The 18,499-nt window shown below is 42.7% G+C and overlaps 1 protein-coding gene across 9 annotated transcripts in view; it reads right to left on the reverse strand.

The window, feature by feature from the left end:
* Positions 1-8,678: 8,678 nt before the first annotated feature.
* ZNF182 (zinc finger protein 182) overlaps positions 8,679-18,499 on the reverse strand; it is a 42,525-nt gene continuing 32,704 nt past the window's right edge. For 5 of the 9 annotated variants that reach the window (XM_035711771.2, XM_035711768.2, XM_035711772.2 and 2 more), the window contains 3 exons: positions 17,953-18,079; positions 17,559-17,654; positions 8,679-11,582 (listed from right to left, as the gene is read on the reverse strand). In XM_035711771.2, coding sequence (XP_035567664.1) covers positions 9,952-11,582; positions 17,559-17,654; positions 17,953-18,079 — 1,854 coding nt within the window. In that variant the 3' untranslated portion in view covers positions 8,679-9,951. The remainder of the gene's footprint in view (positions 11,583-17,558; positions 17,655-17,952; positions 18,080-18,499) is intronic. The other 4 variants (XM_025468923.3, XM_035711774.2, XM_035711773.2 and 1 more) reach the window with 4 other exon arrangements.

The raw sequence follows: 18,499 nt of genomic DNA on the forward strand, positions 1-18,499 counted from the left end.
TTAAGCATCTGCCTCTGGCCCAGGGCATGATCCTGGAGACCCGGGATCGGGTCCCGCATTGGGCTCCCTGCATGGAGCCTGCTTCTCTCTCTACCTGTCTCTTTCTTTGTCTCTCATGAATGAATAAATAAAATATTTAAAAAAGAGAAATTTCTCAAACTCTGATATTTCCTGGTATAATGTTACCAATAATAATTCTAGTTGTTATTTTTTTAAAGGCTATCACAGAAATAATCAAATTTCCCCCAGATTTTTTCACCACGCTTCCCAGACTCCCTCTCTCCCAACAGGGCCTCAAGAGGCCTGTCACTCCCTTCCTTGTCTCCTGGGCCATAGCAAAATTTGTCTTGATGTGTCTTTTCCTTAACATGCCCTGTTTGTATAAATGAAAGATACATAAGAGTTGTTCTCTCCAAAGAAAGAAAGAAATTTCCTTGTCAATTGCATTATAATGAACTCTCATCAGATCTCTAATCAGGACTATTTTTTTTAAGTCTTCTGTCATTTATAGATGGTTGTTCTTTTACTGTAATGCTTTTGCAAAAGTGTCCCTGCAAAAGTACATCATCTTCAAGGAGATTCACAGAAAAGACTGACTGGTGCAGGTTTCTGATAACAAATGAATTTGCCTTCGTGTGGGAGGGGCAACAATGCATCTTTCGAATGCTTCCCCACGGCTACCTGCACAGCCCCACAGTGTGTCATGGGATGATAGCCCGAGACCTGTTCCTGTTCTCTTTCCTCACATGGTGAAATAAGCCCATTTCATTGATGATATAATGTTAACATGCAAAGACTTTCCTCTGCTGTAGGACACTCTGCAGACTTTGCTGGAACATTGGTGAGGCAGAGGATGAACCATGAACCCACAGAAAATCCCAGGCACCACTGTAGTTTTGGGAAGTTGTTTGGGTAAGGTGTGCCTTGTCTCAGAAGCTGTGATTGATAGAGTGCAAGCCTCCCCAATCCCTGAGAACATGAAAGAAAGGCAGACCTTTGTAGGAGTTTTGCAGTTTGCGGGGGGGGGGGGGGGGGAGGACTTTTATTCTCCCCTGGCACGGTTCCTTCATCCTTTATACTGCCTCATAAAGAAAGGGCACGTGTGGGCCTGGGGATCAGAATAGCAAGCCCCTTTTGAGAAGGCAAAAATACTAATGGAGCAGATTAAAGCTCTGGACATCTCCCGAGCCTGTAGAGCTATCATTTCAGTTAGATGTGACTCCAGAGGTATGAGTTGGGCACCTGTGGCAGAAACAACAGAAAAAGCGAGTACCCCTAGGATTTTGGTCCCAGCTCTGGAATGGAGCAAAAGCCAAGTATACCCCCACAGAGTGACAGTTTCTGACAGTATGCATAGTGCTCCTTCAGGCAGAGCCTCTCATGAAGGAACAACACATCATGGTAAGAACCTCCCTCCCTGTGAAAGGGTCAGTTCAGAGTATGTTCCATCTACCCACGTGCCGTGCTTCAAGCCCTCATTTTTGAACGAGTCACATGCCTGTTTGCAACAGAAGAGCACCTTGCCCGCCAGCCCACTGTCTCTAGAAATACAGGTGCTACGAAGCTCTTCCACATGCCCCTGCCCCTAGTCCTGTGGCAAACCTGAAACTCATAGAGTGGGAGTGGGGGGGATTCCTGTTGATGCCTGGTAGACAGGTGCCTAGAAACAGGAACAAGCCATGGAAGCCATAAGGCTGAACTAAGAGTGGTTTGGCTGGTGATCACTCATGAGCTGCAGCTTAACCTTTTGCACAGACAGTTGGCTGTTTTAAAGGGATTTAATCCTATGGCTTAGACAATGGGAAACCGAGTGGTGGATGGTCATGAATAAGTCCTCTTCAGGTCAAGATAAGTGGAAAGGCATTTGGGTTCACTTTCAAGAGCGTGAGGCCTTCTTCACTGTCTTCTACACCCTGGGTCATAAGGCTCTGACACCCCCTGGCAATCGGGCAGCTGATGCCCCTGCTTGGGTACAAGCCCTAGCAACAGATCCTTCAGTAGATACGCACATTAGGTGCAAAGGAAGAGTGGCCACTGTATCTCCTGTGTGGGATGGTACATGTCCTTGAAATGCAGTGACTCAGTTAATGCGGTAACAGCATGTCCTGTGTGTGCTAAACAGAGCCCAAGACAGCTGCCGATGGGAGTCTGAACCATCCACTGGAGTTCCCAACTGGTGAGAGATTGGTGAATTGATCATATTGCCCCTGCCTCCCCCGAATCAGGGTTCTATATATGCTGTGGTTTGTATGGACACTGCATCTGGCCCAACCCAAGCTTCCCTCCATCACTTTGCAAACCAGGCTGCCACCATTAGCGGTAGAGAAGCTGCATACCGTGTACAGGTACCCTCGTTGAGCAGAGAGTGATGGGGGGGGTCACAGTTCCAAGGTCATGATGGGTGAGACTGGGCAAAAGAACATGGCCTTGAACAGAGGTTCCATCTCCCCTACAACCCACAAGAAGTAGGTTGGTAGAAAGGAAGAATGGAATGTTAAAGCAGCAGGTTAAATTACTAACAGGTGAACACACATTGGCCAGGTGTTGTAGCCTTTAATATAGTTGGATGGTCAACCAGTAGGGTCTCTTGTCCCCTATGCCAGACTGGGGGGCACTATGGAGACACCCAATACTCTAACGGTATGGAAGTCACAGGAGGCAGCCATTGCCCTTTCACCATGGCTCGACACACTATGCTGCTAACACTCTTGGGAAAGGCATTATGTACTGAAATTTGCAATGGGACATTTCACCAGGACGGGTGAATTACTTCACACCCCTTGGTGAAAGGGAACAGTGGTTCTCTTCTCCATTGAGATCCCACTGTCCTGCTATAAGCTGGACCCGCTGAAATGCACTATGCCTGAAATGGAACATGCACTATTGAAAGAAGGGAAAAGAAGGAGATCCTGTCATTAATCCATCTCCTCTTGTCTGACAGTACTGTCTCCAGCAGCCAACATATATGGTGTGCATAACCTGGTCAAGTTCCTAAAGCTTCCAATCTCCCTTTCCTCAAGACCAGGTGGGCACATTCTGTTTTCCACTGGTATGATAATCTGGCTGCTGTCTTTGTCCCTTCCATTGACCTGGAGGGTGTTATAGCATACATAGAAACCTTAATTCACCCAACAAAATGATAGCCAGCAGCACCTTCCTTTTATTGAACACTAAAGGGTCTCTAGTGAGAAAAAATGTCCTCCAAAATAGGGTAGCCTTGGACATTATTACTGCCTTGCAAGGAGGCACCTGGATCACTGAGTGATCCAGTCCCCAGCTTATAGGAATAAATAAATCAGTGATCTGGGTCATAGGGTTCTTGATGGAAAAAAACTTATTTTGGGAATTATCATTTTAATCTGTGTTTTCTCTTACATGTGCCTATTCTGTTATGTGGGTGTCTGCCTCAAGGGCCCAAAGGAGCCTCCAAAGGAGCCACTTCCATGCTAGTGATACTTCTTGGTGACTGACACGGCCCATCACAGAAGAGGGGCTTGTGTAAGATTATAAGAACCAATTGCAAGGGCTGGAGTGTTGGAGGAGGACTTCCAGTTCATCTGTGAGCTGGACCCAGGCAGTGAGAGGCTTCTCACCCCATCTCCTGTCCTTGGAATGTATATTATGTCCACCATTCCCACAGTGGGAGCCATTTTCAAGGATGCAGACCTCAGAGAATAATGTACTGTTGAGCCCATCTGGTTGGTATATGTGACCAAACCTAGTTAAGGTCTCTGTATAAACTTTTAAGATCGTGGCCAGTAGGTGTGGAGATCTACTCACTCATCTTGTAGCCACCCTAGACAAGCCTCTTAGCAAGTTCCCTTGCTTATCAAACTCACCACATACCAGTCTAGAATAGTCTGCCTCTTTGGTCTCTCCTTGCATTCCGTGTGGAGTGGCCAGCTGGCAAACCAACATCATCCGTGGGTGATGATGGGAGCTTCTTGCCTGTAGAGTGCTGAAAATTTTCAGGGGCAAAAGATTCCTTATCCCCTTTGGCCCCTGGAGATGGTCTCTCACCTCCCAAGGGAAATGACCAGACTTGGACAAGATATAATTGGGCAGCTTTGTTATGTAGTCCATGAAGCTACCCTTTCCTCAGTCTTCAGAGGCCCCTGAGCCTAAGTAGGTGATCAAGTTACCAAACCAGACCTGATCTTCACCTTTGAGAAAGAGCCTTGAATGGCAGAAAAAATCTACAGTTGCATAGGTAAGGACTAGGAAGGTTGGTGATGGTGGATGGAAGGTTCTAGCTGGTGAGAGGGAGATTTGACATGCCATTGACATATACCTTTGGTCTTCCTTAAAGGAGAGGAGGTAGGCCACTGGTGATTATAGGACAAGAGGGTGAGCTCCTTGGTTTAAATGACCTTTCCACATTCCCACAGCCCTTCCACCCTGTATTCTTTGCTTAGCTTTGAGAAAGAACCATGCCTGCCTTCCTTTTCCTCAGATCTCATCCCTGCCTCCTTCAGCTGGAATAAGCCCTTCTAGGTCATTCTCCCTTTCCCAGGCCTTTTCATTCTCCAACCCTCCAGTTGTCATCAGTCTCTTTTTTAATGCAGACATTGATAGATCTGTCCTTACCTTTGTGACCTTTGTTCCTTCTGCTTCCTTCTCTCCTCCTTGTGAGAAGCTGTAAGCTGCTTTTTCAGATTTCAGTCAGATTCCACCCCACCCACATGTAAACTCCTCCTCTCAGGGATCTCCGTTACCTGGCCCCATCTATTATTTGCTCTTCTGTTCCCCAAATTGACGCTATGGTATTTTTCTTTGTACTGACAACAACTAGAAAAGAATGTCTGTGTTCAAGCTTATATATAGCAGCCTTGCAAAATTCACTTAAGTCTATCAGTTCATTTATAGATGCTTTTGGGTTTTTCTGTGTATGTACATCAACTGTAAAAATTGAGGGGTTTATTCCTTTCCAGTCATTACTCTTTTTCACCCTCTTACTGTATATCACTAAGTCTGCCAGTACAGTGCATCCTAGTTCTCATTCCCAATCTCAGGAAGAAAGTTTTTACTGTTACCATTTTTTTTGAGACACCCTTTGTCAGACTAAGGAAGTTCTCTCTTATTCCTAGTTTGCTAAGAATTTATATTATGAATGGGTGTTGAATCGTATGAGATCCCCTTCTCTGCATCTATGGGGATTATTATGTGATTTTCTCCATTAATTACATTGACTAAAGTGTCAATTTTGTTGGCATAAAGTTTTTTTTCATAATTCCCTTTTTTAATGTTTATGGAATCTGTAGTGAAGTCCACTATTACCACTCCTAATTTGAAAGTTTGTTTTCCCTTTTTCTTGATCAGTTTAGGCTTTCTCGTGTTTTTAAAAAAAATTTTGTTTATTTATTCATAGAGACACACACACACAAAGAGAGGCAGAGACACAGGCAGATGGAGAAAGGGGTCACATACAGGAAGCCGGACATGGGACTCGATCCCGGGTCTCCAGGATCACACCCCAGGCTGCAGGCGGCACTAAACCACTGCGCCACCAGGGCTGCCCTTTCTCATGTTTCTTAACCCTTTCAAAGAACTCCCTTTGATTCTCTTATTGTTTGTCCTCTAGAAGACATGAAAACAAATGTGATGGAGGAAATTCCTCTAAGATAATAGATAATAAGCATAGATAATAAGCTAGGAGCTTGAGATAGCTAAGCTATCACCCTAAGGGGTGAAGTATAAATAACAAGCTGCCTGGCTTTTTTTTTTAAGATTGTATCTATTTATTCATGAGAGACACAGAGAGAGGCAGAGACACAGGCAGAGGGAGAAGCAGGCTCCACACAGGGAGCCCGACGTGGGACTCGATCCCCGGTCTCCAGGATCACACCCTGGGCCGAAGGCGGCGCTAAACCGCTGATCCACCCAGGCTGCCCCATACAATGTATTAACTAGTTAGCAAGTAAGTTAGTAGGTGATAGGATACACTAAAGATGAATAGAATATATTAAATACATGATGGAACAAGGGTGTTACTTTAAGATAGAGAAGAATGCGAAGACTAGGTCATGAGGTATCCTGCGACCCAAAGCAACAGCCACATTTTACTTAAATTCCCCACCAGTTGGTGACACTCAGTATTGTTCCATTGATCACAGATAAAACCCAGAACACTGCAGGAAGCTAACTGGTGAGCTACAGCTGAGGCAAGCAGGGGATGTCATTGGCCCCCTGTTTAAATTTCAGCTCGGGTCTTCATAACCAGTGAGGCTGATGCAAGAGATCCGGAGACACGGGAGACACGGAGCTAAGGGTGTATGAACGTTACATAACAAAGGAATCAGGGAAATGTCCATCACCCTGTTTGTGCCCTATTCTAAATGTGTTAACTACCCATCTCTTTCCGTTGCTTCTTGGTGGGTTTTTATATAGATCTTGTGCTTTTAAAGTGACAATAAGCCATGTGACTGGAGCATTTTATTTTGGTCTGTGAGCCGTCCTACTCTGTGACCTTTGGATAGCTTGCCTGGTAGTATGTCGGAGTCCATCATTATATCCGGGGGGATTTCTCATAGTAACAATTCCCAAAGGGTGAGGTGAAAAGGGATCATAATTCAGTGTGGAGTCTTCCTAAAGAAATGAGATAATGTGAAGTAGCTGGCTAAAAAACCGGGGGGGGGGGGGCAGTGCTGATCTGGGTGGTTTACAGGGCCAGTCAAGGGTCACAGGGCTGATCTTCGGAATCTGAGTAGTCTCCAGGATCCTAGGAAACAGGCTAAAGACGTCATTATGTTTATCATCTTAGAGGTTTTAGCTAAAGCAGTAAGACAAATAACTGGCATAAATAATGGGAGACAGGACTTGAAGCTGGCCTATGGGCACAGCAGAGCTGATTTGGGGGTGGTATCAAGGATACATTGTGCTGGGGCCTCTCCCTCTCCCACTGTATACAAATAAGAACAAGAACATAGAACACGGGAGGAACATTTGCTGAGCACTGCATCACAAATGTGGGCTGTTCCCATCCTATATGCTTATAATCACTGCAGGGTCTTCGGGGGCAGCTCCTCTTTGTGCAGAAACCCGTGACCATCTCCTGCCTCCTCCACTCAGTCCCCCCTAACCCTCATTGCCAATACCACAAGATCCTGCATCACCAAAACCCCAAGACCCTAAAGCCCAACTCCACAGATCCCAGCTGCTCACCAGAGAGCACCCTTTGTTCCCTGGATCCAGTGGCCTGTCCCGCACTGACACCCATACTCTTCCTCTTCACACTTGCTAATGCTCGGCCACGTTTTGCCACTTGTCTTGACTGTTCTGTTCTTAGCCCCATTTACCACCATCATCCCCAGTAGGCTTCACATCCCAACTTACTCCATGCTGTCCACATGTCCAACATCCACTCTTGGCCCATTCACTCAAACTACTTACTCCCACTTTCCCCCATCATCACTCCTACTGACTTATACTCTTTCTTCCCCAGTAACTCACCCCACTGGCTATTTAACCCATTTTCCCCCTACTCTTCCCTGTTCGCCCCACCCCGCCTCTTCAGTCCCCCCATTCCTCCAACACTCGGCCCTTCATTACCCTCCTCTACTTTCCCCTAATTCATCCATTTACCCACATCCTGCTGTCACCCTCCCTTTCCCTCCTCGGTCCACACTGCACTCACTTCCACTCACACACATGGCCCATCAGACTGCCATCTGTGTCTCAGGACACTGGTGTCCACGATCAACCTGAAACGGCAGATCCAACACCCTATTCACACCGCACTGCAGGATGACCTTTGAGAGGCCTGAATCCCCAGGAATATTCCTTATGAGCAGGAAGATGAAAGGCTTCATTCTTAGGACCTTTGGGTAACCTCTCAACTGACTGCACCAGAAGCAAGTCAGCCAGCCGCATATTTTTTCTCCAAGTTTCCTTCTTCCTAGAAAGGCACTAAATGGGACATGTCTGACTTACAGAGCTCATAAAAGTGGGCCCACACCTCTTTTTCTTGCAGGATAATTTACAGGAAAAAAAAAATGCCCAGAAGGGCACAGACAGGTCCTGGAGGTCTGACTCACTCACTTGTTTTGTTAAATCCGAACACTGACCATGCCCAGGTTTTACATAGCTCGGGTTACCCAGTTCCACCAGAGAGAGCCCCGGAGAAAAGCCACAGACCTGTGAGGGCCACAATATGGCACATGGTGGGACCTCTTATTCTGGAGCAGACATGCTGCTACCTGGTCTTTGGTAGCATTCAGACCGTGGCTACAGATACATCAACAGCAGTAGTGTGACCTAGGGGGTGAGCTACCCAATCTCCCTTTGTATTCATGCTTTTATCTCATAAAAATATACATACACGCAAACTACAAATGAAATGATTTAAAATCATTTTGTTCAAATATGGAAAGACAATGGTGGGCTTTATTACAGGATATTTTCAGAGGTCACCAGGCTCACCAAATAAATGTATTCTGGTCTCAATTACTTCCGGTTTCCATGATGTCATCCCAACTGACCTAAGAATCACCTTATTTGGCACCCTCAGGAAAGCAATGCCTGTGTGCCTTCGGAACTGGCTGGATACCTGTTGTTCTGACCCATTCTTCTCCTTATTCACTCAAAAATAATTAAACTCTCCATTGAACACATGTGTGTTAAATGTTATGAAATCCCATGTCTAGAATCTAACTTCATAATCACTGCCATGGAACAAAATATTCATTTTTAAAAGTTTAATTCATTGAAAAGGTAGTACATCCACATAGCACAATTTTCAAAAGTTATGAAAGGACATACAGTTGTCTCCCTCCTGGTTCCATACCCCTAGCCACCCACTTCCCTTCCCCTTCCCCAGAGGTAATCAGGGTACTCAGCTTCTTTTGTAACTTCCCAGAGCTCATTTATGCATATATGCTCAATTACGTACTTGCCATCTATTCTTTTTATATACGAACAGTAGCCTATTATATTCACCATCCTGAACCTTGCTTTTTGCACCTAATAATAATGTATGTTGGAGATCATCCCACATCAGTACACTCAGGACACTTGATGTCCAAGTTCTCTTTATATATTCACTTTGTCTACCTAGGAGTTTGCTGCATTAAATGGATTTCAGGATCCAGACCCCTGCCACCTGGACAACTTTCAACCATGCACCAGTGAATATCTGATGTGCGTTCATCATTTTGTACGTGCATGAGTATATACATTTCCAGGCGCGGAATTGCATTTGTGGTTTTCATTACTTCAGAATAGTTTTTAAGTAAGAGTTTTTCCTGGACTTGCTGTTTCCTGGAGGTTCATGTGGGATAAGAAACCAGGGCGACATTCTAGGTGGATAAGTTTTTCTTACAATTGCTTTTTTTTTTTCTTTTTCCATTTGGTATTTCTTTTAGAGTTGACCTCTAAGAGTCAGTAAACTGGGCAGCTGTAGGGTTCTTCAGAAGGAACACTCCCCTTCTCTCACCCTAGCCCCTGCCAAGTGCTCTGCTCATGAGTACAGACTACTTTCTACAAATATGGCTTGTCTGAGCAATCCCTTGTCAAGGCCTCTCCCTTGGACCCCCAAATGGGTCTAAGAGACCTCCTACCTCCTTCCTGCCCATGCCAGCTGGTACTGCTGTGGATGGTGGTTGGCCTTGCACTCAGAGGCTATCCTGAACCTCTACTAAGTGTCCTCACCAGTGCTGTCTCACAGCTGCAGCCCTGAGTGTTCCCTTTGACGTCTCCTGCCCCGGTGCTCAATCTCCTCTGCCTCTGGCAGTACTCTCATCGGGATTTCTGCTATCTTCTCATTGTGTCACATTAGAGATGACACTTTTGCTTTTGCTCCTTGTAGTGTTTTGGTGAAGACTGAGCTAAAAAGAAGAGAGGCTGACTTTTACTCCCTGTATTTGAACCAGAAGTCAGAACGTACTTTTGAAGTGTTAATTCAACGGACAAAACTTTCCCTCAGTGAATGTAAACAGGCACCCTTGATCCTACTCTCTAATGTGCAATGAGCTTTGACTTACGGCTGTGGCCTTTCCCATGGGCCTTCTTTCCCGTGTGTGTTCTCTGATGCACAATAAGGTTTGATTTTTGGGTAAAGGCTTTTCCACATTCTGTACACTTGTAGGGTTTCTCTCCAGTATGAGTTCTCTGGTGTACAGTGAATGTGGATTTTTCCCTGAAGGCTTTGCCACACTCGGTGCATGCATAGGGTTTCTCTCCTGTGTGTGTTCGCTGATGTATTATGAGCTGAGACTTTTGGCTAAAAGCTTTCCAACATACAGGACATTCGTAGGGTTTCTCTCCTGTGTGAATTCTCTGATGTATAATGAGCTTAGACTTTTCTCTGAAGGCTTTGCCACATTCGTTACATTTGTAGGGTTTTTCTTCCGTATGAGTTCTTTGATGTATAATGAGGTATGATTTCTGGGAAAATGCTTTTTCACATTCACTGCATTCATAGGGCTTCTCTCCTGTATGACCTCTCTGGTGGAGCATGAGATAGGATTTCTGAGAGAATGCTTTCTCACATTCATTACATTCAAAAGGTTTCTCTCCTGAATGAGTTCTCTGATGTACGCCAAGGTTTGATTTTTGGGTGAAGGTTTTCCCACACACGTCACATTCATAGGGTTTCTCTCCCGTATGAGTTCGCTGATGCACGATGAGGGTTGACTTCTCATTGAAAGACTTCCCACATTCGGTACACTTATGAGGTTTCTCCCCCGTGTGAGTTCTTTGATGTATAATGAGGGTTGACTTATCACTGAAAGTTTTCTTACACTCATTACATTCATGGGGTTTTTTTCCTGTATGCGTACTATGATGTATAATTAGATCAAGCTTCTGTATGAAAGATTCCCCACATTTAGTGCATTCGTAAGTTTTCTCTCCTGTGTGGGTTTTCTGATGGACAATGAGGTTTGACTTCTGAGTGAAGGCTTTTCCACATTCATTACATTCATAAGGTTTCTCTCCTGTATGAGTCCTGTAATGTATTATGACAGTTGACTTTTCTCTGAATGCTTTTCCACATTCTGGACACTCAAAAGGTCGCTCTCCTGTATGACTTCTCAAGTGTATAATGAGCTGAGATTTTTGGCTAAAGGCTTTTCCACATTCAGTACATCCAAAAGGTTTCTCTCCTGTATGAGTTCTCCAATGTACAATGAGGTGTGACTTCTTGCTGAAGGTTTTCCTACACGCGGTGCATTCAAAGGGTTTCTCTCCATTTTTAATTCTCTCTTGTAGACTAAGACCTTTCTTTCGCCTGAGGGCTTTCCCACACTCTCTATATCCATGGGGTTTTACTCCAGGAGTTGTTTTCTCATATTCGGTATGGAAGAATAATTTTGCACATCCATTATCATGTTTCTTTCCTACAGAGCTTCTGGTAAATAGGTCTAAATTATCTACCATACTATTTCCAAATGACTCATGCTTATGGGATCTTTGTATTGAAGCAACAAGGTTTGTATTCAGATGAAATGCATTTCCAAATTCATTATAGTCATAGCCAGTCTTGGTGATAATTGTTTTGTCAGGGAATCCAACTTGCATCAACAAATATCTATCTTGGTCAACTTGGTGCTGTCTCTCAATCTGTTCATCAACTTGACAGGCTTCTTCTAGAAGGAAAAATAAATCATTTTTGTAATTTAACATTCTATAATGGACCTTCTTTAAAAATACCCTACCCTATAAAAGCTGACAGTATTATCTCATTTTATCTGAGTTCCTAGAGAGAGTCTTAACCATCAAATCTTGTTCTTTTACTGAAATCCCACCTGCTAGTCTCTTTGTTACCAAGAACAATCTTACCCTGACATCTCAGTATTTCTTACCTTTACTTTTACATCATCTCGGATTTCCATAAACTCTGGGGAACTTATCAACCTTTAAGCATACATGACTTACGCTATTTCTAACTAGGTAAAATGCAAGTGTGGTTAGTGGATTCAAATCTTACAACAATCCCAAATCCACATTCTTAGTGAATAGGACAAAGATCTAGAATAATTAACCTTACAAAAAACAAAACAAAACAAAAAACCCTTAAAGAACTTTCCCATTCTGGATTCATCTAAGTTTGCATTCATAGTTCAATATTACCTTCTGCTCCTGTTTTCACTATTTTCTGCTCCTGTTTTCACTATTTTCACTAAAAACTATGTCTATATTAATGCCAACTCCTTCCTCATGTTATGCTATAATCAGAATTCAGATAACTTTCAAGAAGCAATTCAGTCTTTCCACAAAAGCTTACTCTGATCTTCCTAACTTTAATTTTTTAAATTTCTAAAGTAGTCATCTGTACTGCTCACTTAGACAGTTAAAGTTGCAAAGATTCGCCTTAAATATACCATATTTCATCAACTGTAAGATGCATATTATTTCACATTTTAACACATCTCTGAATCCAAATGTACCTTATAACCAATGGCATGTCATCAATTAATTGGTGCCAATTTTTCTTAGTATGTATTAAAATCAATTGGATCTTGAAGTCAGTAAAATATGGTAAATAATTTTTGCATATATAATGAATTTTAATGATTTCTGTAGTTTTCACCTTCTCCTAAAATTTTGTATCAAAATTATCAAACATACAGAGAAGATGAAACAGTAAAAAACTACTCATACTACCACTTAGATTTAATAGTAATAACATTTGAAATAGTAAAACTGAATTTTAAAATGGAGCATGTTGTTAGGACATCCTTAATTTCATTAGCAAAGCACTAATTCTTAGTCACACATGAACATCAGAATCACAGAAAAAGTTTTTTTTTAAGATCTTATTTGAGAGAGACTGAGCTGTGCAGTGGGGAGGGGTAAGGAGGTGGAAGACAGATCAGCAGACTCCCTGATGAGGAGGAAGCCCCATGCGGGGCTTGATTGCAGTACTCTGAGATGCCCAACTGGCTGAACCACCCAGGTTCAGAAAAAAAAACTTTTACAAAGTACACCTAATAGAACACAAGCTCCACCAAGCATCTACTAAATCTGGTGGTAAGAAGCAGCATAATTAGGGCCATAAACCTTCTAACCCAGGATCAAATCCTGACTCAACCACTCACCTGCTCTGTGACCTTAGCAATTTAATCTATTCATATTTTATTTCCTACCTGGAAACAGGAATTATAACAGTGCCCACCTAAATATGTTGATGGGATTAAACTATTTGTAACAGGGCATGCATGGCACACAGGAAGTACTTTCAACTGTTTACTAAAACAACTGATGCTACTACTGCAAGAACAACTATTATGATTAAGAGCCACTACACTACTATAAAAAGGAATTATATTTAACTTAATCCTGGGATCAAGCCCTGCATCAGGCTCCCTGCTGAGCAGGAAGCGTGATTCTCCCCTTCTCTCTGCCCGGCACTCCCCCTGCTTGTGCACTCTCTGTTAAATAAATACAATCTTGGGACATCTGGGTGGCTCAGCCGTGTTGAGCATCTGCCTTCGGCTCAGGGCATGATCCTGGAGTTGTGGGCTGTGAGGAGCCTGCTTCTCCCTCTGCCTGTGTCTCTCATGAATAAATAAATGAATCCTTAAAAATAAATACAAAAAATCTTTAAAAAAACTGTACATAGTAGGCTACCATTTTTCTAAGGAAAGAAATATATATTTATATACACTCATCATGTAAACAATGGAAGAATATACCTTTCAATTTTAATGAATGGTTACCTACAGAAGGAAGGAAAAGAGTGAAATGAAGGGAAAGAAGCTGAACTGCTTCAAATACACCTTGTTTTCTAGACTTGACTTTGGAACCAAGTATTTTACATTATCATAAAGCAAAACTGAATTTAAAAGGATTCCACAATAATAATATATCCTCATCTGTATTTCTAAACCATTTCCAACCATGAAGTCTTGATTATCAATGATACCAACATGATTACCTCAATTGATTCAAACCACTATAGACAGCAGTCTCAGAATAATATTAACAATATTACCATCAGATTTAAGATTAACAGAGCAGCCCAGGTGGTTCAGCGGTTTAGCGCTGGCTTCAGCCCAGGGCATGATCCTGGAGACCAGGATCGAGTCCCACATAGGGCTCCCTGCATGGAGCCTGCTTCTCCCTCTGCCTGTGTCTCTACCTCTCTCTCTCCTCTCTGTATTTCTCATGAATAAATAAATAAATTTTTTTAAAAAAATGATGTAAGATTAACAAATTAAAAACCTTTAAGTCCGGAATTAGATTTGGAAATACCGATTTTTTTAAATGAAGTGGAAATACCAATTTGAAAACATGATATGTTTTCTTTTAAAAGCCTTTTTGTGAGATGCCTGGGCGGCTCAGTCAGTTGAGCATCTGCCTTCAGCTCAGGTCATGATCCCAAGGTCACAGGATCAATCCCTGCACTGCATCAGGCTCCATGCTCAGAGGACAGTCTGCTTCTCCCTCTGCCCCTCCCCCTGCTCATGCTCTCTCAAATAAAGAAAGAAAATCTTTTTTAAAAATATTTTTTACATAGTTCCAAGCTCTGTCAATTTTTAAAAGGCCTAGAAACAATTCCCTAACATCCAAATTGTGGTCTCAAAACAGTATTTATCACAAAAAAAGGAAAAAACACAGGGTTCCTTAGAGAAATGTCTGATTCCAGGCCATGAATTGAACCTGGAACAACCTGTAACATCCGAAAGCAAGGAAGCTACCAAAGACTCAGGAGCCAATTTGAAGGGGTTTCTGTTGGCCAGAGATAGGGCAATTTGATTCATAGTGAGAATAAGGCAATGGATTAAAACACACAATAGTCATCTTTTGAATAATGCTACAAAACCAACTCATTACTTTTAAAACTGGTAAACAAATAGAAAAACATACATAACTGAAACAGAACTCATGCAACTAACATATAAGCAAATAACAGATGAAAGGCAGTCCTCTTTATAGAAGTATTCCAGCTAATCAACAAAGAAGGAACAACAAAATATCACCATTTTGCAAACATTTTTTAAAAATTTTTTAAAGATTTTATTTATTTATTCATGAGAGACACAGAGAGAGAGACAGAGGCAGAGACACAGGCGAGGGAGAAGCAGGCTCCATGCAGGGAGCTCGAGGTGGGACTCGATCCCGGGTCTCCAGAATCACACCCTGGGCCGAAGGCAGCGCTAAACCACTGAGCCACCAGGGCTGCCCACATTTTGCAAACACTAATGAAGATATAAGCAATAGTCACTACTGTTAACTACAATAAACAACCAAGCATTACACGCCTCCTGATGGAAGTATGTCACACCAGCTAGGAAGTAAACTTGTTAAAAGAAAAAAGTAGAACCCTGAATCTGATCAAATTTCAGAATCTAACCACCAATTTATAAGAAAAACAAGGGACAGATGACTATATTAAATACCATAAGGCACGCAGCAAAGTCCAGATTGTGGGAAACTAAAAGACAAATTGACTAGTTACTTTAAAAAAAATAAAAGGGGGGTGGGGGAAAGATAGACAGGAATCATTTGTAGGTTTTGAGAAACAAGAATCCGAGCACACTCTGCATTCAAATCCTGATTTCTCAATGATATTCACCACTAAAAGGAATCAAAGATCCTTGGAGAAGTTGCTGATTCTGGGTCTGAAACAGGGAATGTACAGCGTGAACCTAGAACATATTTTTGTATTAGAAAGTACTCAAAGAAAGATGGGGTCATGTTAAAAGACAGAGGAGCCAGCCTGAAAGGACTCCTACTAGACAAACTGAGGTCAATTTGAACATCAAAATGAATAATGAGGGTTGCCTGGGTGGCTCAGTCAGTTAAGCATCTACCTTCAGCTCAGGTATCCCAGTATCCCAGGATCGAGCCCCGCATCAGCTCCCTCCTCAGCAGGGAACCTGCTGCTCCCTCTCCCTATGCCCCCTCCCTCTGCTCATGCTCTCTCTTGCTTACTCTCACTCTCAAAAATCTTTTTTTTAATAAACCCAACAAGATGTATAATAACAGTAGACTTTAATGCATTGGAGCATACTGGAAAATAAAAATCTGAATCCATACTGATACTAAAATTAGTTCATTAATGGGATGGGGTAAGAGAAGAATGCCAAGTTATAAATATATAAGGAATGATAGAAAATTCACTCTTCTTCCAACCATCTTATAAATTGATTCAGGCAAGAATCATCTGTGAGTGTTAAAACACTGGACAAAAATTTTTGAGAACAGAATATTCACCATTTGACAGTTCTACAAAATGTTAAACACGTGTCTGACAATTCCACTCCCATGTACATACTCAAAACATACATCACCATAAAAATTCTATGCAGGGATCCCTGGGTGGCGCAGCGGTTTAGCGCCTGCCTTTGGCCCAGGGTGCGATCCTGGAGACCCGGGATCAAATCCCACGTCGGGCTCCCGGTGCATGGAGCCTGCTTCTCCCTCTGCCTATGTCTCTGCCTCTCTCTCTCTCTCTCTCTCTGTGTGTGACTATCATAAATTAAAAAAAAATTCTATGCAAATGTTCATAGCAGCTTTTTAAAAAGATTTTATTTATTCATGAAAGACACAGAGAGAAAGAGGCAGAGACACAGGCAGAGGGAGAAGCAGGCTCCATGCAGGGAGCCCAATGTGGGACTCTATCACAGGACCCAGGAATCACGCCCTGAGCCGAAGGCAGACGCTCAACTGCTGAGCCACCCAAGCTCCCACATAGTAGCTTTATAATAGCCAAAAAAGTGGAAACAACCTAAATATCCATCAACAGATAAATGGATAAACAAAAGTGGCATATCCAGACAAGAGAATATGATTCTACCATAAAAAGAATTGAAGTCCTGATACGTGCTACACTATGAATGAACCTTGAAGCCGTCAAGTGAAAGAAACCAAACATAAAAGGCCACATTTTGTATGCTTCCATTTATATGAAATCTCTGGAATAGGAAAAACTATTGAGGCAGGAAGTAGTTGCCAGGGCATTGAGGGGAGTGGTGGTTGGAAATGGAGACTGACTGATAGGGGTGAGGGTTTCTTTTTGGGGTGATAATGACATTATAGAATTAGATAATGGTGATGGCTTCATAACCTGGTGAGTATACTAAAAATCGCTGAATTTGTATACTTCAAAAAGAGTGAATGTTATGGTCTGTGAATTATATCTTGATAAAGCTATTTTTTTTAAAAAAAAGACAATCAAGATGAAAACAGGCAAACAAGTCTGATAGGACTATCTAAACTGGATAGAAACAGGTAATTCAATTTGGAATTAGACTATCAGTCCCTTGGCCCGTGATTCCTTTGGGCCTGGCTTCAGATAAGGCAATGGGAAATGAAAATGAGAGAAGTGGCAGGGCTTGGGGGTGGGGACTGGCACTTAACAGGACATGTATCCACTGGGGAAAGTAAAGGAGCAGAAACTTCTGGGTAAGCACCAACTTAAGGGAAGTGGTCTGGTAGGTGTGGGACAAGGGTGAGGAATGTCAGTCTCATGTCTGGGGTGTTCTGGTCTCTTGTCCAATAACATCAAAGGGTCACAACCCTTCTCCAGACACCCCTGAAAGCTCTTTCAGAGGTCCTCACCCCTGGTTGACAAGCTGGCACCTCCTGTCTCCATCATCTGAGTCAACCCCACTTACCTGGAAAGCTCCAAACTGAGATTTTTCTTTCTGCCAGGCATGGACCTTCTAACTCCAATTTGAGGATGAGATCTGGTTTGGTATCCTGCTGCCCTGCTAATGATAAATGACAGTGATACCTCCTTGGGTCTTCAGAGCCTCTGAGAAATAGGAAGGTGGAGTTTGGGGCAGCATGAGAGACCTATCACTTGACTCAATGGTCAAGTCAAACCATTTCACCTGGGTTTTGAGTTCACAAACACCCTGTCAGGAAACTTTGATCCCGGAACATTTCAATGTCAAACTTTTCAAGCAGTTCGGAGACCTTACAAGTTTTCCAAACTGAGAAAAGAATGGCCCTCTACCATACACAATAATCAGAAGCAGCAAAATTACTCGATGTAGCCATTCTTACCCACAGAGACCAGGTTGCCATAGGTCTCCAGCATCACTTCTCTGTACAGAGTCTTCTGTGAAGAGTTCAGGTACTGCCACTCTTCTGGGGTGAAATCCACAAGCACATCCTCAAATGCCACGAGTTCCTGTAATTGCACATTCCTTTTACTCTAAAACACTGACAACTGGGTGATGAGGATGCAATGTAGGGAACTGCTGACTGGGTTCCCAGTTCATGATGATGACTTAATACAGGATGCCTACTTCCTTGGAAAATTACAAACCAGGGTAAAAAAAAACCTATTCCATCAAGTATATGGAATATTCCATAAGAATATAGGATATACGTAAGACGATGCAGTATTTGCACAAGGATAGACAAATAGTCCAGTAGGACTACAAAGAGAATCCAAGTATGTATGGACACCTGAGTGTCAACAAAGTTGACACTGGCAAGGCAGTGGGGAAAAGATGATCTTTTCAAATAAATATGGACAGATTAGCTGGATACCTATATAGGGGGAAAAATCACATTTAGCCACTAACTCACCATACGCAAAAATAAG

Source organism: Canis lupus, chromosome X (genome assembly GCF_003254725.2).
Source record: "Canis lupus dingo isolate Sandy chromosome X, ASM325472v2, whole genome shotgun sequence".
Lineage (NCBI taxonomy): Eukaryota > Metazoa > Chordata > Mammalia > Carnivora > Canidae > Canis > Canis lupus.